Source organism: Lonchura striata, chromosome 7 (assembly GCF_050655825.1).
Source record: "Lonchura striata isolate lonStrDom1 chromosome 7, ASM5065582v1, whole genome shotgun sequence".
NCBI lineage: Eukaryota > Metazoa > Chordata > Aves > Passeriformes > Estrildidae > Lonchura > Lonchura striata.
In genome coordinates, this window is record NC_140709.1 from 26,177,050 (window position 1) to 26,201,272 (window position 24,223).

Here is a 24,223-nt window from a genome sequence, read left to right on the forward strand (position 1 = left end):
TCTCCTAGTAACAGCCTGTGCACGCCGGGCTGTTGCGCTTCCCCTCCTCTCCTCCTGTTTCTCTCCATCACGCCAAGCATCGCTGTTTGCCCTAATTACACATTCTCTGCTGCTTCAAGCTGCCATTACTTCGGTCCCCAGAGGAGCAGCAAGAAATTTTTAAAAATGTCCTCTAATAAGGGCTTCTAGTTTCAGATTCTGTGGAGCTCTGCAAGCTCAAAGATGCAAAGCAAAGTAGCAGTGGCAGAAGGAACAGATGAAAAAGGAAAAAAATCAGCAGTTCACTGGATCAGATTTTTCCAGCACTCTGAAACATGTTCTCTTCCCTTTGTTTTTTGTAAGGTATCTTAGAGGGTGGACAATGAGATAGCCTTTAAGGGACATGGTGCATATTTGCATAATCCAGAGCAGTGTATCAAAGATTTATTCCTTGGAAACCTATGGTTTAGGTCAAGAGAATTTCCAGATTATAGATAAAGGCAAATAGGCCAGGAAAAATATGAGATGCATGTATCATGGACAATGTTGAGAAATGAAAAAAAAAAAAAATCTAAGAGGCACAGACTCCCCTTTTCCAGATGCTAACATTTTTAATGGTTTTGCTCCATATTTTTGCTAATGAATGTGAGGTTTGCTTATTCAAACTATTGCAGTGCTGATGTTTTTCAGTATTTACCATCTTCTCCCTTTAGTCACTAAAAAATCAGAGAAAAGATGACCAAAAAAATGATGCAAAGTGGAAGAGACAGCACAGGATTAAAACACGAGGGGAAAAGAACATACGTTCCTTCTGATTTCCCACTTTTGTCAACAACAAAAATGGAAAAAGATCCAGGATCTCATTCAGACATTGAATATGATTTGGGGATAAATGCAAAAGGGAAATAACGTGCTTGGGTTTAAAGAATATACTGGCAAGTTCTCTCACTAAAGGCTGCCCTGGTGCCAAGGCACAGCTACCTACATGCTGGCAGGCACGGTTTGAAGGAGATCCCACCCTTCCTGGTGCTTTCTCTGTCCTTGGGCACAGCTGGCAGGTGGCACCCAGTTGCTCCACACTGAGCAGGGCTCAGTAGAGAGGCCTTGGCAATGCTGCTGGGCAGCCCTTGGTGAACTAAGCAGACTAATCTCAAAAGCACAGGGCAGTGAGTAAAGATAATTAATTTTACCAGCTAGGAAGATTCCCCATCTGGATTCAGAAAAGGCACAAAGGATTACCTGTCCATAGCTCTAAGGGGGTTCCATGCAACCAGCTGGAAAGCACCCAGATCATTCATGCTGCCAGGTGAGTGTAAGTAACCAAAGGAGAACACAAATGTATTACGACATCCCGTTGCTGGGTGACACTGTGTCTTCAGGGAGAAAAATAAAAAAATGAAGAGGTTTTCTGTATGAAACATGTTTACTAACACACATTCAAAGCCAAACAAAGCCTAAGAAAAGATCACCTTTGGGATTCTACGGGTCTCACAAAGAATTAATGATAAAATATCACTCATATGGAAGTCAATTTACAACAGATCATAGCTTAATCAATTCAAGTTAATTTTTACCCAGATATTCACAGCCTGAAGTCTTCTATTTTTCAACTACACGAGCCAAGTTTTTAGTTAAACTTGTTACACTGTGCACAGTTATTTTCTCCCTGCCTCTCTCCAACACACATGCTCCGATTTCTAAAATAACAAACAACAACCATACTGGAAAAAACCCAAATGTGGAAAATTTCATTCTGAAGAAGGAAAGGCTTTGCAAACTTTACAGGTGACCAACAAGATGTACAAATGGAAGTTTATATTAACTAAGCTATTAAGACCTCTCTGTGTGTGGTGAAGGTCCAGATATACAGGAGGAAGAAATAAATCCCCACTAAGCCTCTGAATGTGCATGGCCATACAGTTGAGTACACCTTTCTTTCAGAACTCAGCTGGGCATCAGCTTTTATCTTGAAACTCATGTCTGCATGCTTGCAAATGTTTTTTCAGCATTCAGTTTTTGCAGCCACAATTTTCAGTTCTGAGTTTTGAAAGACAGACGTCTTCAGGAACAAATCTACCTAACACAACATTTGTGTGCTTATTTGCAAATGGGGACTTCTGGGATTCCAAACTGGCCTGCAGTGTTTTAAAGATTTTGATTCTTATCAAGCCTTCTTATCATGTCTAAAGCAGACCAGTAGAAAGATTTTGGTTCTGTAGTCATTGTCCTGAAACAGGTGGCTTCACCCACTATGCAAGAAGTTGATCCACATACAGAGTCAAGGTACTTATTTACAGTTCTGTGCAGAAAGAGGTGCTGGGTGGCAAATCCAAAAAGGTGAGTGTAGATGTGTTACCTATTGCTTTAGTGAGACTCTAAAGCACCACACGTGTTATGAAGGGAGTAAGCCCCTTTGAAATTTTATATGGTATATTGTATTCAAATGACATTGTGGTGGTAAAAGGTGATTAAACATATGTGAAAGGTAATGGTATGTTGAGAATGATCTATTATTCCTCTTACAGATCAGTTTGTCTAAGGCCCTGCTCAAGAGGGATTAAGATTTTTTGTCAAAATGCATGAAATATTGGCTTTCCTCTTAACATCGGTTGACACTTTGCCCTCAAGAGGATTTTGTGTGGAAACATATTATGGCTGCTCAGCTGGGGCACAGCACTGAATGCAGCTTGGATGGAGTCTGGGCACAGCTCACAGTGCAAATCCCGTGGGACACAGTGCCACTCTACTGTGGGACTCAGTGCCTGCCAGCAGGCATAGCAGTGGGACAGGCTTCACAATCCATCTACCCAGCTGCTTCCCAGCTCCATTTTGGCTACATTACCTGTCAGCCAGGCAGAAAACATGTGGTGACATCACAGAGCCCTGTGTGACAGCAGCCCATGATGTCACATTGCCAACACGTGCAAGCACATAGAGACTGGGCAGCCCGGAACATCAGAGCCTGAACTCTGACCAACATGGCACGCCGAGGCAGCTTACATGCCAAGATGTCACCCTTGCAAACGACCAGAATGAGCCTCATCCTGGTGGTCTTCCTGACCATGGTGCTCCACAGGCTGTCTCTGTCATTCACTGCCACTACGTATTTGGCTGGAGAACGGAGCAACAGCCTAGACCCTTGCAATCCCAAAGACTGGGTGAGGTTCAGGATGGGCATCATCCCCGAGGGGCCAAAGAAACCACCTGCTGTTGCCAAGAGCATGATTGCTGAAAGGACCAGCACCACCTGCCTTTCCAATTGCCAGGACCAGGTCAGGGAGAAGCTGGACATCTGAATGACTGAAACAATCACCCATTATCCCAGAGAGTGCAGCCCCCAGCCTGCCCTATCCTTTGTGCCAGCTTTGGAACCACCTTGCCCCTTGACATGAGCTGGCTGCTCTGTACAGCCTGGCAACCTGTGGGGCTGCTCAGCATGGCTTGTACTGCCTTCTGCATCTGGAGAAATGTGAAGAAACCTCAGGGACAGGGAAGGTGATGGATGTCCTCATCTTCAGTACGGACAGACTGCTGGGAAAAGGGCACCTTGAGGTAGTCCAAATTATTCATGCCATGGAGGGCCGTGAGGTTTTTCTACCACCTCCACATGAAAGAGCTCTTCTAAACCAAGGAACCAAAGACAATTGAAAAAACAATCAAGATAAGACCAGGTTACAAGGAAAAAACAATGCCAACTCATCAAACTAGGGAAAGGGTAATTTTGGCAGAGGGAGATTATGACCATAAGACTCACGGTGCACTGATTCGAGAACTCAAAAGAAGAAGATAACTGTGCAAAAGGAACAAATAATTTAACAAAAGGAAGACTGAATAATAATTAATGAATTAATAATATCAACTATGACTTGTAGCCAAGGAATATTCATGCCTTGCTCCTGTCAAATGTTCTGTGGGACTGGCTAGACCAGTTGGCAGCACAGAGGTAAACCCATATAGGTTGCTGAATTGTGGCAAGACCTTGCCACAGGTAGAGAAGCTGGCTGTAAAAGTACACCATGTAGATGCCCACATCCCCAAGAGTCAGGCTACTGAATAACATTGCAACAACGAACAGGTGGATCAGGCTGCCAAGATGGAATTGTCTCAGATGGATCTGTACTGGCAATATAAAGGTGAATTAGTTTTGTCTTGATGAGTCCATGATGGCTCAGGTCATCAGGAAAGAGATGCAATATGATGGGCTCATGATCAAGGGGTGGACTTAACCACCGACAGTATCTTCCAGGTCATCCATAACTATGAAACATCTGCTGCAATCAAGAAGGCCAAGCATAAAGCCCTTGTGATAAGGGGGCAGTGGTTGAAATATAAGTATGGGGAGGCCTGGCAGATCAATTACATCACACTCCCACAAAGCCACCAAGACAGGCACTACGTGCTGACAATGGTGGACACAGCCATTGGATGGCTGAAGATGTACCCTGTGCCTCACACCACTGCCCAGAACACCATCCTGGGCATTGAAAAGTAAGTCCTGTGCTGACACAAAACCTGAGTCAGACAATGGAACTTATTTCAAAAATGGCCTCCCAGACACCTGGGCCAGAGAGCATGGGACTGAATGGGTATCTCATATTCCCTATCCCTATCAGACTGGTCTCCCTATCTGCAGCTGGTTTTTGCTATAAGGTGGGCACCGCTTATGCCATTGTGCCCATGGTTTATCTGGGACCCCACCACCCTTTGCAAAAGCATGGACACCTCTGCTGTATTTAGGTCAGCTTCCATGAAACCTTGTAGTTCATCTGCTCCGCTTTCAAGTTGCTGCTGCTGGTATGTAGGTATGTGGGACTGTGTCCACATGAAGTATGAAAGACTGGATTAGGAGAGGTCCATCCAGGCTGCTGGCTACTGTCTGCCCAGATATGACCCAGACTCAAACACCCACACTGCGCTTAGGAAAAGCATCTAACCCAGCACCTGCTTTTAAGATGAGAGGTAGCACACTTGGGTTTTCCTGCCCAGAGCACTTCAGGTCTCCCAGTCATGCCCACCTCAACCTAAAACAGCATTCCTGAGGACACATCTCAAATTCATCCCTGGCATTACCTCAAATACTTTAGAAATGACAGTGCTTTTGGACAAATGGACATCACAAAATCATGGCTTCTCATTGTTAATTTGCCCGTTCTATCCAGTGTGGGACAGCAGCAACACAAAGGGAAATTGCCAGAAGACAAATTGGTGGGTTTCTCTTTGAGTGTCTTTTTATGGTGGTCATCTCTTATCATTTGGCCACTGGCTGGGTGCTTCACTAGGACTCAGGAGCAGGTGGATAGGTATAAAGAAAACACCAAATTACAAATTCAAGAAGGCTTCTCTGTACCTTACCAAGGCAGAGTGCTGTAACACTTGGAGGCACCTGCACTTGCCCTCCTGTAGGTGCTGAATCAGTTTCTAGGTCTACCTTGAGCCAGAAATCTTCTCACATGGCAAACAAACAAACAAATAACACCTATTTGCCTTTTCAAACCCAAACAATAAGATTGTCCCATGCTATTCATTTGGCAAATGATGGAGCAGAAACACGGGACTGAGAATTCAGGTATTGACAACTAAGCTATGGATGGACACCATTGGTGTTTTAAATGGCAAGGGCTGCTTTTGGCAGGGGCCATCCTCCTGCTGCCCGGGTGGCTCTCTAAGATAATTTCCCAAGTCTAAGCTCTTGCTGTCATAATGAAGTGAGGCCATGACTCTCCACAACGAAATCACAACACTCCCCTCCAAACTTGCCAAATGGCTAAAAGGCTGCAAGATCAGAACAGTGTAAGGAGTTCAGAATCAAGCTGGGCTTATTTTAATCAGCTTTGATAAATACTTGTTATGTTTTTACACAAAAAACTTTTTAAAATCCAACATCACAACAAAAGCCTATCTTTCCAAGTTGGCTAAGCAACTGTACTCCCCCAAAAAATGCAGCTCTGAGTGAAGGTCTTTCACATACCCTTCCTCCTTCAATTGCCGGGCCCCCACTTCCAGCAGCGTATTCATCTGTTGCTTCAGCTGCTGCCATTGGAGCTTCAGGCTCCTCCATGTCCCCTTGGCAGGTTTCAGTCCTGCACACAGAGCTGTGGACTCACCACAAAGCCATGGGTCTCTGTACAAACATCTTGAGCTTTGGCTTTAATTTCTTCTATGCCACCAATACTGTTCTCCCAAATGCTTTTCCCTAAGTCATTATTCAGTCTTGAAACCTGCAGAATTGATGCCATGCTTGGCTACTTGCTTTCTCCTTCTCTTCATTGGCTTTCTGTTCACAAATACTACTACACTAAAACAATACAGCAATGCAGCTTCCCATTCATGTGCTGTCAATGACATAGAGTCTTTATTTTCTCTGTTATTCCTTTACTTTGTATTAATCTTCTTTACCTATCATCCAGCCTCAACTCAACTTTGTCCCCTCCACCTATTTCCAGATTTCAGATATTTTCTCTTTCATCTCCAACACTTGGCGAGAGTTCTTTTCTATTATATATGCTACCTCAAAAACCTTCTGTTGGTTAATGCTCTTTCTAATCTCTTGTGTCTCATCTTTGTCTTGCAAATGTAGTACTTTGTTTGTTGTAGTTATTCTAACCCAGCATTTTGGATCAAAGAACTATATAATTTAAAATAAGATGTCCTGACAATGTGAAACAAACCCCACTTGAAGAAGTGCTATCTTAAGATCACATGTAGACTAGTAACATCTACTTACATGGGTATTTCCTGCTTGTTTAGCCCTTAGAAACCTAAACACAGATGTGAGGTGCCCAACTGCTGTTTCTCAGACTTGAGGTTCAGTTGTATCCAATCCTGGTTTTGGATTGATAAATTAAAAAAAAGCAAACCCTCTGATACTTGTAAAATACAAATCCTAGCAGAACCCCATAAGGGTAATTTTTTTATCACTGTCCCAATCTTAAGGATTTCCTGGCCAGTTTTTATGTGATGCATCATCCCCGGCCAGAAAGTATCCACACCATCTTATACCTTTCCCTGCAAATTACTGCAAGGAAGGCTGATAGGAATGGTTTTGTCAGGAGATAGAAATCTCCAGCAGTCTCTGATGTGGGAGACAGTCACATCCCATGACTAATCTTTCCATAGGTCACAGGCCAGCTCACCCTTAGACTTATTTGCATTCAGACACTCTCAGCAATATCCTGTTTTCTAATTTAGGAAGTACTGATGATTATACATGGAGTTTGGCTCATTGGAATTCCTTTCCTCTCCACTCTCCATTACATTGACAATTCATCTCCATGCATGTGTGAAGGGAGGATGAAAATTTTTCTCTCTCAAAAGAGAGAAAATGCCATTGTTTGCACTGATGTCTGCTCCACAAATAACTATAAGAGAATGTGCTAGGGTTGAATTACCATGCCAGTCCTGGTTGCTCCTTCTTTAGATATTTTTACTGCACCCTCACACTGGCAGCGTGGTTTTCCCAAACCTCCAGCTCACCTTTTCCTCCTGTTTACAGGCCCAGCTGCTATTTCTTCCCTGAAGGGCTTCTTTGCTGAATTCTGACAATCAGTCCCACCACTGCTCTTAGCTCCTTTACACACCCTTAATTTTAAATGCCCCAGCTTGCTTTGAGTTCAGTCAAATATTTTCATTTCCCTTTCTATACAGACAGTGTTTTTCCTTTTCCCTTCCAGATTAAATTCTCTCCCACACAGATGATTGTTTTTCCCTCTCCAAAGGTCATCCAGAAGGTGGTTTCATAACCAGTTTGACCACTGATGGGCCTTATAGTGCTCTTGCAGATGAGATGTGGAACAGTAATGTGGAAGATGCACCAAGTGAAATGTGGAGTCTGATGGTCCCTGGGCTTTCCAGCAAAGTAAAACCCCAAGAGAGGATTGTTCCCAATCTAGCAAGCTGCTATCAGCCTGCATTGCTTGCAGCCCAGCCTGGCTCATCACGCAGCAGCGAGGAACAGCAGCCAGCGTCTGGCTGGTCAGCCTTACATATGAATGAAAGGAATGCAGCCTCCTTCCGCTGCCTTCCCCCCCACCCGCTCCCAGTCCAAGGTTTCTTGTTTTCATGCACTGCAGTGAATCCCTTTGATCCAGCAAGTGGACTTTGCACGTGCAAGCAGAGTGACCAGCCCACATCTGCCTCTCTGCCTGTGAACCCCACACTGGGAGCTCTTTGTCTGCCAGGGCACTCACATGAGTTTCACAGAGCCCACACTGGCAGACTGCTCTCGCATGACACACTAACAAACCACCAGCCAAAGGAAAATATCTTGCAACCATTTCAGACCCTCTGGCTCAGCCACTGACTAAGCCAAGTGGCTACTAGCCATTGGCTCTGCTGGGTGCATTTGCAACCCGCAGCACACTCAGTTCAGGCATGAAAAAAACAAAGCACCCATGGAGAAAAGGGCTCCTTGTCCCATGCCCTGAAGGCTGCATGGGAAAGGACACAGCTGACATTTATAATTCAGTCCCAAATATCCATAGCTACTCCTCTCTGTCCCATGTTTTTACCAAAGGCAGGAGTTTGCTGTAGGGAACCCCACTGAAGAGGTCAGTGTGAATACATAGATGTCTTGATTGTACCAGCTCTCATTTAAGACATCCAACAGTCAGTGTGTTTTTAGGGAACAGAACTTGCAAGCATTATGAAGGAGTCTGAATGACTTTGTGCTCCAGACTCAAATAAGCTGTTTAGGTAAGCCTATCGCACTCCTTCCCTCAATTTACTCAGGTTGCTCCCAGGATGTAAATGTTCACAAGTATTTAGACAACCTGCTTTCCACAGACAAAATGACAGACAGGATTCCTGCTCCCAGGTTCTGCATCAAAGATGTGTTTTAACAACAAGGCTGCAGTCAGTCCTCATCACAAAGGGTAACCATGCTTTCTACAAAGCTGTGCACAGCTAGGACATGGGCAGGGGCAGAGTGGTTTTACAGCTGTTAGGACAGGAGAGATCATCATTCCAAGCTTGTATTCCCTCTTGTTTTTTACCTTCCTGCTTTCCTAACAGCCTAAGCTACCTGCTCAGGACATGGTGAATGGAAACAGAAACACTCCCATAATTTAGGGCTGCTTAAGACAGTTTAACTGGCAGGATCAGAGGAGTAGCTGATCCCACCAGGTGAGGTGCTGGGAATGGGCTCTGTACCCAGGCAGCTGCAGTCTCATCATCTGATAAAGGTCTTCCCCACCTGCCAGCGAAGGCAGATGTGCCTTTCTCACCACATCAAGCACTGCTGTGGATGGGCAGGCTCAGCAGTCATGGTGCCACATATAATCCAAGGCTATTCAACAGCAAGATCACAGGGCCAGTGAGAAACATTTATCATTGTGGATTAATTGTAAAATGCAAGATTTCATAGGGTAATGTAATGTTGGAGGGGAAAAGTTTTGGTCTCAGAAAATTCAACCAGGCCTAGGGCTGGGTTCAAAAGCATACAAACTCTTACAAGATTTTGAGACCAAAGGGTAAAGGTGCTGACAGATTAGAAGTTTTTTTAAGTGCTCCTCATGATTCCTTGTCCATATCCCTATCTGCATGACAACACCAGGAAAACTTCACAAGTTCACCCTTTCCACGCTACTATGTCATATCCCTGACAAACCTCAGGAAAAGCTGTGTAAGACCCATCACTTCCAGCTTCAGCACAAACATGGGGGTCATATCTGAACAGACAAGATCACTGGGTCAACAGCTCTCACACTCTTCATTTGTACTTTGGTGGCAGCTCCATCGCCTGCTGGAAGACCTTGGCTGGGATGTCCCACTGGCCAGCCCCAGCAGGGAGCAGCCCTCACAGCAGCACTGGCGCCACAAGGAACCAACATTCTGACCATGTTGATGCTGATTTTAAAATTATTGTACTGCTTTCACTGGCTTTCAAATCACTGAATCACAGGTGAGGTCACTCCTGGCAAGGCAGCTATCCCCAGTAAAAGCACTAGAAAGCCCATATAAAAAGATCAATGCCTTTTATGTCTTACTATGATTTATACTTCAGACCATGTAACTTTTACAGTGCTGCCTAGTATGTGATGGATGCAGCTCTCTTAACAACCCACATATTTATCTGATTTACTGTGTTGGTCCAACGTGTTATTTTCTACCTTGCAAGAACAACCTTGCTTCTAGGAATCTGCCTGCATGATAAGATTGTGAACTAAATGTGCAGTTATTGTAAGAGACCACACATTTTACAGTAAAATTGAGAAAATGGATTATAGCAATCCCTCTGGAAACAAGAATAATCACATGATAAGACAGTGCTAATGGGAATTTATCATCTCTCATCACGTGTGAAGCTTAGAACAAAGCAGCAACGTGTGTGAACTGCATAGCTATTAATGCCAATGAATACCAGCTGAAGAGCTGCTGGGGACTATGAAGAAATGAAAGGAGGGAATCTGAACAGCCAGCCTAAGCCAATTCGGTATGCTTCAACCAGCTTACACACAGAGATATATATATAACATTTGTAAATGTTACCCAAAATAACAGCCTTACATCTATCCATACATCCCATTCTCTCTCTACCCACATTATTTCATTCAAACTCCATGTCATTCTTTTATTTGTTCTCACTGTATTTTAGCACTGGAGAAGTCCAAGATCATGAGTATCTGAAGGGTATGTGCCTCTGCATCTACACAGGCTGCCTCATGCACAGATTATTCCTAAACCACATATTTAAGATCTGAAACACATTTCTCTTTCTCCCACACAAAAGGCACCAAAACCCTACCCACGCTGTTTTCTATTTGAAGAAAATAACACTTGACTAAACTTTACATTTTTAAAGTTGTCTTGGGGAAATGAGTGCCAAAAACCCAAAGTGAAATGCACATAGTTTTAACATGAATGATACATCTACATCTCTTAGGTATCCTAAAATTACTCTGCATCATGCCCCATATAACATATGAAAACCCAACAGATTAATGGTAGATGGTGAACTCCTATGTTCTAGTGAATAATGGGTACATTTGCTGATTATCATATTTTCCAGTGCCCTGTTTCATAAACAGAAGCTTGGATTTTCAGAAGAGACTTTTCTCTTTTCTAAATGAGAATAAAAAGAGATGGTTACAGGTAGGTGGCAGGACAAGATGAGAGAAGAATCCTACATAAGTACCTGTATGAGTCCTCTGGTGAGCCTTTAAGTGGGAGCTCTTTGTATAAACTTTCCGGCACCCATTAAATTGACAGCGATGAACCCTCTTCTTGTTTTCTGGGGATGCTTCTGTCCCTGTACCTCCTTGCTCACTGTCACTTTGCCCACTTTTTATTGTCCCCGCAGTCGCTGTTGCTACACCCACTTTCACAGAGCTGAGTGAAGTTTTCTTGGCTACCAGTTTCAACGTCACTGTGCCATCCACTGCTGAGAGAGTCTGTGGGGTTTTTACGAGGTGGCGGCTGAGCTCCGGAGAGGAAGGGGGAGTTAATGAGGTTACTGCATTGAGCTGGGCCTGGTTGACAGCTGTGTAGCCTTCTGTGGGAGAGCTGGTGGACTGCGAGCTGAGGCACGTCTCAGACAGCAGCTTGTCACGGGAGAGGATAATGTCCATGTTGGCGCTTTTGTCACATGTACTCGTCTCCACTGGTAAAAGGATGGGGTCCAGCCGTCGTATATTGTCCTCTGCATCTGGGGCTGAGGAGGCATGAAGGAAGCAGTCCAAATCCTCACCAAAGGTCTCAGAGATCTTGCGTGGTTCAGTCTGAAGGTATCGCTCCAACTCCAGGCATGTCTGCAGAAGGGAAAGGGAGAGGGGAGGGAGAGAAATCGCTGTTAGAAAGAGATTACAGCATAGCTGCCACCGAGGGCAGGAGAACATGGTCCAGAGGCATTCCAAGACAGCATTCATCAAAACTAACATCTTCTGGTGAGATAGTCACATATTGGGAGACATGAAGATTTGGCATTTGTTTGAGGCTTCTCAGAAATAGTCTGGGAATACCCACATATGGCAGCAGGTATTATACTAGAAGTGAAGATACAACAGCCACAAAGTATCCTCTATATTTTCATTAACGTCTGTATGTTGTTCCATGGGCACCAGGGCCTTCCCAACTTAAAGTATAATCTGTCACTTCCGTATGAAACTATCCTAACAGACTCATCATTTGGCCATACAAACAAGTCACCTCTCCAAATAACTGCTTCCTCTTCCTTCACAAACATTAACTTTCTCTCCAAATTTAACTCGGTGTAGTTGTCTGGGGCCTAATCTTCCTTAAAGAACACAATTCTGAAGTGTGGCATTTTAAGATAGGAGGTAGAAAAGGTTCCAGTGAGACCACAGCTTGTTTAAAGAGCCTGAGAGAAGGAAAGGTGACAAAAAAAATCCCTATCTACTGTCAGTTTTAGAGGGAGTTTTGGCACATCTGGTCCTGTGTACAAGATGCCAAACTTGCACATAAACACACACTCACTCCTTTATTAAAAAGTAGATGAAGTTGCAGTCAAAGAGGCTGCCACATAAAAATGTGCTCCTGCACCTCCACAGCAGTGATCATCAGCACAAGGATGGGATGAGCCTCCTACATGAATGTGCCTTATTATGAAGTGTCCTGAGCTTGCCCCAATAAAGCCTTCAGCCACCAAAGCACTGTCCCAGTGTCCTCCAGAGCTAACATTAAAAACTTTTATTGTTTACAGAGAACCATTTGCTGTAGTTTCAGGAGCTTTTAATGGAGTTTATTAGCACTGTTTTTCATTTCTTGCGGCTTGAAAAGATAGCTGGTTTAATACCACCACTGTGATTTCACAGGGCTTGGAGAAAGAGACATTCTAACTAATACATTTTAGAAACCTCTAAAAACTATGCCTCAGAGAACACTTCTACCAATATTAAGAAAAGGGTTTTAGTCAAAAAAATTTTATTCTACGGGAGCTGGTGACCCAACTACATCTCAATCTGGAGAATCCAGCATCTGATCAAGAAATAAAAGCTTCATATGACCAGAGAAGAGACAGAGACTTCTGCCTTCTTAGTACAAAGGTCCCATCAACAGGAATGTAAGGAGGCCCCACTGATGGCTCTCTAGGAACTGCCAGGTAATTTGAGATTATTACTTTCAAAACTCCCACAAAGCAGCACTGTTGGTTGCAGATACAATGTGATGGGATGACTTTCAAGTTCACCATAAAATCTGCCACACTGTTGTTTCTTTTCTAAATAATAGCTGATTATAGATCTGAGCTGTAGAGATGGACAAAAAGCCAACAGAACAGAATATATGCAGGTGAGACATGCTATACTTCAGCATGTATATTATATTCAGAGGTATGAGACTGTCTGTACACAGGCCTGGGCATGGGACACATCATTTGTACTTGCCTTAAGCAACCTTTCCATTTTCTTTACAAGGTTGCTTTCTGGGACTACGAGAAACAGCTTTAGCTGGGAGTTTGATCTCTCCCCAGATAAATCCTAATGGGTTTCAGGAGAAGCTTTCCAACATGCCACATAGTCTTCCAGTAATAACCCCCACCACCAGGAGAGGCCATGCTTTTGAGTTCTTCACATCATGTCATTTGGGCTTTCTGGTCCACTTAGCCTTCATCCAATGGGGCAGTAACAGGTTTAAAGGCCAAATAAATAAAAGGCTTCCAAAGGAAAGAGCAAACATAATCACAAATTAGGGGTGGAAAGGGGGAGGGCAGCAGTAGGGAGAAGAGACAAGGACTCAAGGCCATTAAATCTGATGACAGTGACATGAAATTTCAATCGCTGTGGGTTCAGAAAGCTGCATGCCAGCTCTGGGCTGCCCATGGAGGAGAGGCAAGCAGGAGGTGCTGCTCCTTTAAGGCATCACTACCCCATGACAACAATAGTGGGCCTGACAGTTTTTCCAGCTTCACCATTAATTTTCCATAAAGAGCGGTTTCTCGATGAGCCCTTTTCAGGCAAAGCCTGATGCTTCACAAACCTGTAATTATTCCTGGCTCCCCCCTCCCGCAGCCACTGCACCTGTGCCATTTCAAGACACCAGCTGGTCATGTCTTGCCTTCTGCCTCTGAAATCCAAAACCAGTGGATCAAGCCCATCTCCCCACAGAAAGGGGGACAAAAACAACTCAAAGAAACAATGTAATGCAGTCCCTCCCACCCACCCCCCTCAGCCTCTCCACCAAGTCAATAGCAGGGAAGAGCCTAGCAACTGCTGAGCCAGAAAAGCCCTGTACCTAATCTGCATGGCAGACAAAGCCTGGCGAGAGGTTATGGCCACAGCCCTTCCTTCCCTTACCTCCCACCAGGGCCCTACCTGCTGCTGCACCTTTTTTTTGGTGGCAGAAACAAAGAACCTTTCCCCATATGCACTTCCCAGCTTATTCCAAGTACCTTATGCGACCTTCTCTTCTTGTGGTCCCAATCTCCCAGGGAGTGGTGAGGAAGGGTTTAGAAATCATCCTGTTTTCTTCACTCCTTGTCCAGCGTGACAATTTTTAGGCCAACTTAGCCCACCTTGTCTTGAACACTGACCTAGAGAAACCAGTCAGGCTGAGACCACCAAGGTCCCCACTCCAGGCTGGCAGACCACCAGGAGGGGCAGAAAAGTTCTTTGGTCTCCATTCCCACAAAGCTATTTGCCATTGAGCACATCAAAACCTACTGGGTTTTTCTGTTATTGTTCTTGTTTTTTGTTTCCTTCTGGATTTTTTTTTTCTTTTTTTTTTTTTTTTTTTTTTGTGGGAAGAGCAGGACCACTATCTACAGAGACACAAAACCAAACTTCTGAATTCAGATGTTGGTAAATAGATCTCTACTTCCACTACTAGCCTGGTAGGAAAAGAATATCTCACACAGGAGTAAACTGCTCTTGTCATGCTCTTCTCAAAGTTCTGCTGTATGCCCAGCTTCTCCTCACCACTCATGCAAGAGAGGGAGCTTTGTGTAACAGATGGAGTATGCCACATGTGACATGAAGTCCCACGATCCTTTAGTTGCTACATTGCAGGCAACATGGTGGGTATTAAACTTTCTTATGCAGTGCATGTATGATACACAGCAATAAAGACTTTAAAATTTGTAAAGGGAAGAAGATGTCTCCCTTCAGGAACAAAAGAAGATCCATAAGACTACTGTTGGCTGTCAAGCCAGTTCCACTGGCTAGGGATAAAAAAGTGTGACCCACTAATTCAACCCATCTGCCCTGATTCATGAGGGTCATTCTCCTTGCACCTTGCTCCTCAATTTAACCAGTTAAAAGAAATGATGATTCATGGCTGACAAATAATAGGATGTGACTGTGAGACCCCACACACTTGAAGTAAGCCAGATGGAAAAGGACAACAGTTTGGCATGTGGACAATCCTGTCAAGGCCTTAATCTGATTTTTCAGTTTCAGGTACTGTTGCAAAAAGTCTCACTTCCCCAGCAGAGGAACAATTCAATCACCTACAAGAACTGCTGTGTGTTCCCTCCCAGTAATTCAAAACATCTCTTTGCTCCCCATATTACACTATCATCCAAGTCCTCTGGGGCACATGTAGTGGCAGAATACATGTAAACTGCACACCATGACACTTTCATGTGCAGAACCAGATCCTTCACACAGTACAAGGCAGCCACTGTAGAGCTGTCATACGCCTGCTAAGGACATACTTCTTGTTAGTCCTTTCAGACTAACACTGGTCCAGCAAAATTCAGTGCTCAGTACGTTTGTCAATTGAGAAAGGTATGACCTCTAATCTAGTTGGATTCTTATCTCTAAAGCTCATTTACTGAAAGTAAAGATTATTTATGAAACATGTTGAGTATGCTCTCTACAAGAGAAATCTAGTGTGTGCCTCTGACAGCAGAGCTTAGTACTCACCTAACTCTACAGCCAGCAGAAATCAAGATAGTTTTGCCACTAACTGCAACAAGAAAAACCTCAGACTCTGCAATCCCTCCCAGACTTGCAAATACTTGATTTGGTTCAGTCTGTATTTTAAGGTGTCTATCAGCTATCTAGGTTAAAGTTGACCCCAAACATTCAAAATCCAGACATGAAGGAGCTGGAGTCACCACTCATGATGCTGATGTTTGACTTCATCTCTCTTCCCCAGAGAGGAACCAGGAGGAAGATTCTAGGTGCCATCATCAATGTGCCAAGCCTCAAAGCAGTGTATGTCCCTTTTAGAGAATGACAGGGGAAAGACACAGCCAAAGACCAGGAGCCTCTGCAGGGACACAAATTTGGCATCTAGGTTTGGGTACAGACCACTCTGGAAAACCTAATTCCACCTGATGAACCAAAATGTAATCCTAGTTGTCAGGGTATAAATCTAAACTTGCTCCAATGAAATGCAAAGAACTAGTCTTGGTTGACAGCCATGTTATGTATTGGAATTTCATCCATACATACAGACTTTTGAAAAATAACAGGTTGCTTGAGAAGTACCTGCCCATGTTGTGACTCAAACTTCTGGATGCCTTGCACAGGTAAAGATAGGACAATATGGCAACTGTAAAGTTCTGTCAAGGGTAAAAAAAAAACCCAAACACTTATAATAATTTGAGGATAGAACATCAGGGAAGGCACTGTATCAATATGTTCATTGGCTTCCTCTGTTGTATTGATGTTTAAGTATTTTATAATATCTTGATTCTGAGTTTTTCTAGCAGATCATCAGAAGTTCCAATCTGGAAGCACTAGTTACTTCTAAGTGCCATTTTACTGCAGATATAATTGGACATCAAGCACTGAACTTGGAAGTTATCCAAAACCTAATTAGGAAGTTGGATACTTAGATCAGGCTGTGACAGAAAATGAAAATGTCTAATGTGGCTGACAAGCAGGTCTGATCTACCAGGTCTGTTTACAACACTTGAAAGGATTCTCTTTGTAATTTACACAAGCAAAGCAAAATTACACATGCAATAGTGAAGGTCAAATTTCAACTTCCATCATGACCCCAATGCTTTCCACTGGCATGTAAAAAAGGGGCCTCATCTCTAAAAAACGGTGAAAACCTCAAGACTGAATTGGAGGAGAAACTGCCTTCAACTGAAGACAGCCCAAAACAGTAACAGTAAGGTCAGTGCCATCACCTTTCATGCACGCTCAGAGCAAACAGTGGCCCGAGGTCCAGTGCCCAGTACCAGTTGTATTGTGCAGCAAAACATCAAAAGCTCTGAGCAACACTGACACTTGCATTGTGATACCACAGGCAGAAACTGAACTGGATGTTGTGGGGCAGCCCTGAAGTTAAGAGGAGTAAGAGATTCAAAACTTACCTGCTCCCCTGAAATGCCATGGTATTTTTTTATCCTTAACCCTAAAACAGGATTTGAATGATGGATCTTCTTCCCACTGCCAAAAGCCTTCATTACTTCCTGAACAACAACAACAACAAAGCCCAGTACTCTTGCCCATCTATTCCAAGATTGTCATCTGTTCCCACCCAGCTGCCAAAACCTCCAGCTTTTCCTCTTGGCAACTTTTACTGGGCAGTTGCTAGTCATGAAAAAGCTGCAGCACATCAGAGGCTTAACATTTAGGCCAGAATAAAATAAACAGAGTTTTAGTATTAAAATAAGTAGTTTTGCAAAATATACTTGGGCAAAATGGAAAACAGCACCCCAAAATTAAAGTATATGAGAAAAGTTTCAGGCGATAGCAAGTAATTTCTATTGCAAAGGTTTTAAGACAAAACTAGTCATGTGTCAGCACATCTTGCCTGTGTGTTATGTAGTTCATAGAAAAAAAGAGCTAAACCCACTTTTCAGGTACAACAATAAGATACTTATTGACAGCTAACTTCCGGTACTTATTTGTATGCATGTTCCTAATCCCTTGTATATACTAAGGAAATCAAGTTAACTGGATGCTCAACAAACAGACTTTTGCCAAGTACAAAAAGCAGGCACAGGACAGCCAGCAAAGAAAGATCATATGATATGCAAAGACTTGTAACTTCAACACATGCCTGAGGCATCCGGCCAGTCCTCCCTAACACTGTCCGATTGGGTCACACCAGCCACCAGCCTGAAATGGACAAATCTATTAATTCTTGACTCCCCTACACAGGATTGAAGTATCTGTTTGCTAAATTCTTCAATACAATAATGGCCTGTGCCCATTTTCCCTCTTGGTCTCAGCTCAAAGAATGAACCGTTAAGGAAGTGTATTTAGCCAAACCAGCCTATTCACTGTTATTCATGCACAACAGCATTTTCAATAAACTCTCCTACCATGACCCAGATGGCTTTCTCCCTGGATCTGCTCTTTTATACTTCTTCAGAGTGTTAGAAATGGTGAAATCAGAAGCCTCAGCTTCATTCAGCAAAGGTAATTTTAAAGTAAAAATGTGGATACAAAGGACAGCATCACTACTTTCATATAAACATGATTCATTTTCCTGTTGCCCTGGGGCATGATGTAACCAGGGTTATCAAATATTTTAATCACTCTAAAGATCAAAAGATCAAAATCAACTTTACCATAAATTACCAATTTTCAGCAGCAGAACTGGGTGCTAACAAATGTCTCAAATAGAAAAAAAGTCTGAACCCATAACTCTAACCAAGGAGTCAAAATCAGGTTTTGTTCCCTAACTTGGTGATAATGAAATACATCTTTATCTAACTAATATTCTTTTGAACAGACAAGCCAAAGTTTTTCACTAAAAATCTGTGGTATTTGGGCCTTAAGCCTAGAGAATGGCAGTGCAATGGTTATGAGATACTGAACAAAGGACTGCAGCTAAGCATGGCTGAATTTGATAGGCATCTAGATAGGAAAAAAAAAAAGGATGAAAGAAATCTGCAAACAGTGAACCAGGGCTTTGGAGGGCTTTTGTTATTTTTTTGACTGTTTAATAAAGACAGAAAAAATATCTGTGACCAGTCACAACAACAAAAAATAGCATCAATGTCAGCAAAGGATTAAGGATAGCCAAATCAAGAATTCAAAAGTGCAAGCAATCCATTGTCCTAGTATCAAAATATTATAAAAGCCACATGTGCTTGCACACCACCACATACCCTGCATGCTACTATACAGTCAAGACAGCAAGTATCCATACAATGACCATTTGAAAAATTATATAAAAAGTAAGCATGTTTCAAAATGTTTCTGAAGAGATCATTTATTTATATAACAACCTTGGATGGCTTTGAGTGAGCTGGCTAGTGTCCCTCACTGCAAACTTTTCTCCAAACTTCATCAAGCCTGTGTTTAACCTGTTGTCATCCAGTTTGGAAGCAGCTTTGGTTTAGCATTATAAACAGCAAAAAAGCACAATTAGTTCCTTGAATTGTCAGTCCTAGCTCCCACTGAAATCAAAGGATCAGGTTCAAAGCATGCCCCAGAGTGCGGTAAACTTCTCACAGGAAATGGATACACAAGAGCAAATGCTGACGACTGTGGAATGTACAAAGCAGAGCAATATTTTAGGTCTCCATCCTCTATTAAGATTCATCCTTAGAAAGTATTGCAGAGGGGTTACACAGCAGAATTGGATTCCTTGTAATCACTCTGGTTAGGTTCATGAATGAAAAAACGTATTCTTTAGAGACATTTTATTAACATCCAAAGGTATCTTAACATTTCTTACTCAACAGCTGACACAAATGTATACAGCAGTTGCATTCATGCACTCTCAGGCAGCAGTACGTTCATAAGCACAGTCTGTCACAATTAGCTTATTAAACCAAACCTGGAGAAGAGATGTGATCAATATACTCAGTATATGGAATGTTTCCTAAGAGTCCCAGGTTGTGACTCATCTCGTCTGCTCTGACCAAAAAATCTATTAAACAAGAGGATACATAACACTGAATTCCAAACCCAAAACATGGAATTCCTCACATGGACTTTGCGTGATCAAAATTCCTAACGCAAAACGTGCAATTCCTCATACTGACTTTACGTGATTTTTGTGTCTACCCTGTACATGACGCCCATTCATTATCACATCTCAGGGCTCAAAAAATCTTTTGTATGTTCCCTTTTGTATTATTTTTGGCTGTGGGGAGGAAGAGGTGGGGACCTGTCTGGGAAACAGGAAGCAGGAGGGGAATGCGTTGGAGAATAAGGGCAGAACAAAAAAGAATAAAAGAGCATTTATACCATTTCTAAACTATAATAAACATATAGGACCAAAGCCTGCCTCAAGCCATGTAGGGAGCAGTGAGCTGTTTGCCTGAACTTTAGACTTTATTGGGAGCACAGCAACTGTCCAAGTGCATTTACAAAAAGCCATTTGCTGCTTTTTTCTTTGATTTCCTTTTAATCATTTGGGCAATTTGTTATCTTACAAAAGCAAGAAGATGCATGTGCTACTGTGATAAATATGCCAATCTGGGCAACAAAAAGAGAAGACAACAGACCTGAGTTTTGCTGTTGCACCAAGAAAAAAAAAAAAAAAAAACAGACTAGAAACAAAGTGATGGGAAGCACAACCGGATTCTCAGTTGGGGTAAATCAGCATAGAGCAGCCCCGATTTCATGGTTCCTGTTTACATCAGCTTGGGACCTTGCCAACACTCAAAATCCATGAAATGCTGCTCTTGATTAGCACCACTTAACTCTGTGGCTTACATTAAAAAGAATCCAACATGGTTTTTGATGGCTGGAGATGGCTATTTTCTATTACAAATCTTGTCTGCTTTATTAGGGACAGTGTGACCTAAATGGAAAAATAGGAAGAATTTAAAAACAACAATTCTCAGACAATCTGATGCTTGGATTTGTTTCTTGCCTCTGTCTCTCTTTTTTTAAAATTTGGGTCCCCTAGATGAGGTATTCACAAACTGGTTTCTGCCACTTCTAGGCTAGACTTTTCATCATCTGTGCACAAAAACAACAGCCTCCATGTCTGAATGTCCCATTGCAGGTAAATGTGCATCTCACCTTAAAGCCTGGTGCCTTCCAGAGGATACTATATTACAGTCAAAGGTGATTTTCCATTGCTTTTCATTTCTACACTCTTCTGCCAAGGCTCTTGTTCCAAAAGCCTTAGCCACCAAGGATTTTGATCAGCCTCAAAAATCTCACAGGCAGTGGACTTAGGCTGTTACACACCCTTCTAAAAGCAGCATGGTCCTCTTTAACAGCAATCTTTGAGAACACTCTGGTTAAGAGCCTGCCAGTATTGGCTCAAATGCTCAGCAGCAACCCAGGCAGCTGCTCACAGGCATCTGAGATGTGTATTCCCAAAATGAATTAGATCCAAAAAAAGAGAGGGGACCTGGTACAGCCTTTTGTGGCTATCATTAGCAGCACAAGGTGTGCTGTCAGAACTGGACGAGGCACTGCTCATTACCCGTGAAAGGATCACAGCTCAGCCTCATGTCAGCTCCCAGCAGGCCGTACAGAACTGGCTGCACATGGCACAGGAAGCCAGGAGATCCATTAAGACCCCTGCCATTTGCTGACTTGAGAAAGCTCAGCAGGTCAGCCCTAGCTGCTCGGAGTCAGCACACCTCTGTGAGCCAATGACACAACCACAGCTCGCACACTGGCTCACTTTCTTCAGTCTGTTGACTGTGGACACCCACCCAGTTGTTATGATTTTAATACGCTGCAATATGAAAGTGCTATTTCAGGACAAAGTTATTAATAGCTAAGCAGCCAGAAAATAGTCTAGAAGGAATGCAATGTTTTGGCATTCCTGGAAGATAGGATGACTTCCCAGCATCCAAGAAACCACTGGGGTTAATTCAAGATGTTCCTATGCACAAGCCTGTCTTTTGTCAGTTAATGGTAAGCCATAAGGACATAACTTCACAGGACCTGCATGGTACAACAGTCCACAGAAACTACAATGCAGAAAGGCCCAAAAGTTGGTACTTTGTTACTCTAAGTAGGCTGGTGAAAAGCAGAGGCTGGGTATTGTGACAAATCATCAGTAGGAATGGGTTAGGAAAAGCTGTACTTTCCTGGAAGGACAGGGATGAAACAGGACCTGTTTAAGCCCTTCTCAGAAACCTGTTTGCCTCCAGGACCTCAGAGAGACTCCAATTATTAACCTCTCTTCCCCTATCAGCACTCTTTCCTTCCCTTGTTTATTCATACTGCATTTCCTCAGAAACACTATTTACTTGGGCAGGAGCTTCATAGTCAAGGCAAGTCACTGTCCCTTCTCAGGCTCTCTTTTAAACCTTCTGTTTCTCCTGGCAAAATATCATTAGAAATGTATTGGAGAATACTGTGGAAAACACCAGACCCTGACTCATTTGTGTTAGCAAATTTCACCCTAAAATTAATTGGGAAGATCCACCAAATTAATTCCAGGTGCATCATGGAGCACAACACTCAGCAACACTTTGCAGAGATGATACCACAGGAAGGCTTCTCTCCACTGGCAAGGCTTTTGGCATCCCTTCTGCCTGCACCCACACTGCTGAGAGGCTCTCTGTGAGGCTTTCAGCTTTCCAGCCCCATCTTTAAGTATCCTCCTTGAGCAAACCAAATGAAACTCAGCATTGCATCTTTCCCTAAGAGGAAAAGGACCAGATGATGATGCCAGGAATTGGAAAATGTCATGTTCACAGCACAACAGCATTACCCACTAAACCACCATAGAGAGCTCCAGCTCACTACTGAAAATGCATTGCAAGGAACTGCAGTCCCCCACCACACTCCAAAAAGGAAACAAACAAAGACCACTCACCAACAAGGAAAAGAGGAAACATATTGTGATCATTATAAGCCCAGCAGTGGACATGTTATCTGGCATATTTCCAACTCGGACATTTAAAAAATGTAGCTAGTTTACCTTAAGTGTCCTATTTTCCCCAATTTCCCTTTTCTAGTCTACTTAACTCCATACAGTATCTCCCAAAATAAGCCTGCCTTTGTGGGTTGGCTTTATATCACTCCTTCCCTCTATTGTCTTTCTCAAATGTGGTGGAAGTCTCCAATGTCACAGCTGGGGAGACTACAGGCAGGTTCCTTGGCATGGTTTGCAGGAAGGGGATGGGCGGGAACTGAGGAAGGACAGCCTCTCTCTCCAGCTGCAGGAGAGGGGTCCTCTCATGGCACAGCCGATGCTTCCTGGCATTTTGTTTATCATTAACACTGTTTAACTAAAGCTGTTTTTTAGTAGCCCTCAAAGGTGGAGTCTGCAGCCAGCTCTTGTCATCCCAAACACTGCAGATCTCTGTCCCCGTGCTTTGGTACAATCCCTGCAATTGCAAACATAAACATTATGTTCCTCCAAGTACAAATTACAGCTTTCATGAACTGCAATTTTATTTTGGTTATAAACATACAAAGGTAGCCTTTATGGTGGGAGAGGAGCCACATGCGAGACCAGAGGCTGAGGCTGATTCACAGGAACATTCCTGGGAATACTCTGCTGCTTCACCTCCAACCAGCTCTGCTTCCCAAGTGCTTAGCTTCCCAAGCAATTGCACTTCCCAAGCAGCTGCATGATATTAGAGCTCAAGAGAAAGCCCAAATGACTTGTGGTGGCCTAGGCTGCTGGACAGATCTGCTTCAGATCCTGCAGTCCAGGAACTGGGACTCAGAGAGGCAGAAACACACTCAAACTGTGTTTCTTTAGCTATAGCCAGCACTACTGACAGCCTATGCATTCAGGATAATTTTCCAGGCACGCCTTGTGACCTGGTTGTCACTCTGAGCCTCTGCAGGATACATGGCAGCAATTCTGAACACATGGGCTCTGCTCAGAGCACCTTGGAGGTGCTCTGACCGTCACCACAGCTTCAAGGGATTTCCTCCATTTCAAGGGTCTCTAACCCTCCCTGGTCTGTTGATGTCCCATCACTACCCAGCACCAAGCTCCCAACACCTGTCAAAGAAGCATGATACCAAATTGCTCCTCCAAGCCCCTGAGTACCCCTAGGAATTTCAGTCCTCCTGTCAAGCTTGCTAATGTGTCCCTTCTCTGCTACGAGTAATGATGCATTCCTGGAAGCAAAAACTACATTAAAAGTCCTCTTTACATGCGAGCTAAGAGCTTTCTTTGTCTCATACAATTTTGACTCATAAATATAATATCAAGGTGATCGTGTTCTTCTCAGACTACTCATGAGTGTTCTGTAAGTAAAACCTGCAATTGGCAATTTATCAGATGGAAAAATAAAAGCCACATTCAGTTTCTACCTATACTTAAAAATGACCACGTGCAATCTCTGAAGCAGTCTGATCTTTTTAACAAGGTCATGAATATCAGCTGAGGGCACAGGAGGAGAAATAAGACCATCCTGCATATGTTTTCCCTTCTGTGCTGTTTTTTTTACTGAGGTTTTGCTCACTTTCTAAGCAAAGAGGAAGCCTCTCCTGTTCCC

At 43.2% G+C, this 24,223-nt stretch overlaps 1 protein-coding gene across 3 annotated transcripts in view; it reads right to left on the reverse strand.

Moving 5' to 3' along the window:
* Positions 1-24,223, reverse strand: part of KLF7 (KLF transcription factor 7) — a 65,834-nt gene that overhangs the window by 23,694 nt on the left and 17,917 nt on the right. For all 3 annotated transcript variants that reach the window (XR_014956754.1, XM_085585235.1, XM_021538858.4), the window contains exon 2: positions 11,111-11,723. Coding sequence is in view for 2 of the 3 variants with exons in the window: in XM_085585235.1 (XP_085441361.1) it covers positions 11,111-11,723 (613 nt within the window). In the remaining variant the exon portion in view is untranslated. The remainder of the gene's footprint in view (positions 1-11,110; positions 11,724-24,223) is intronic.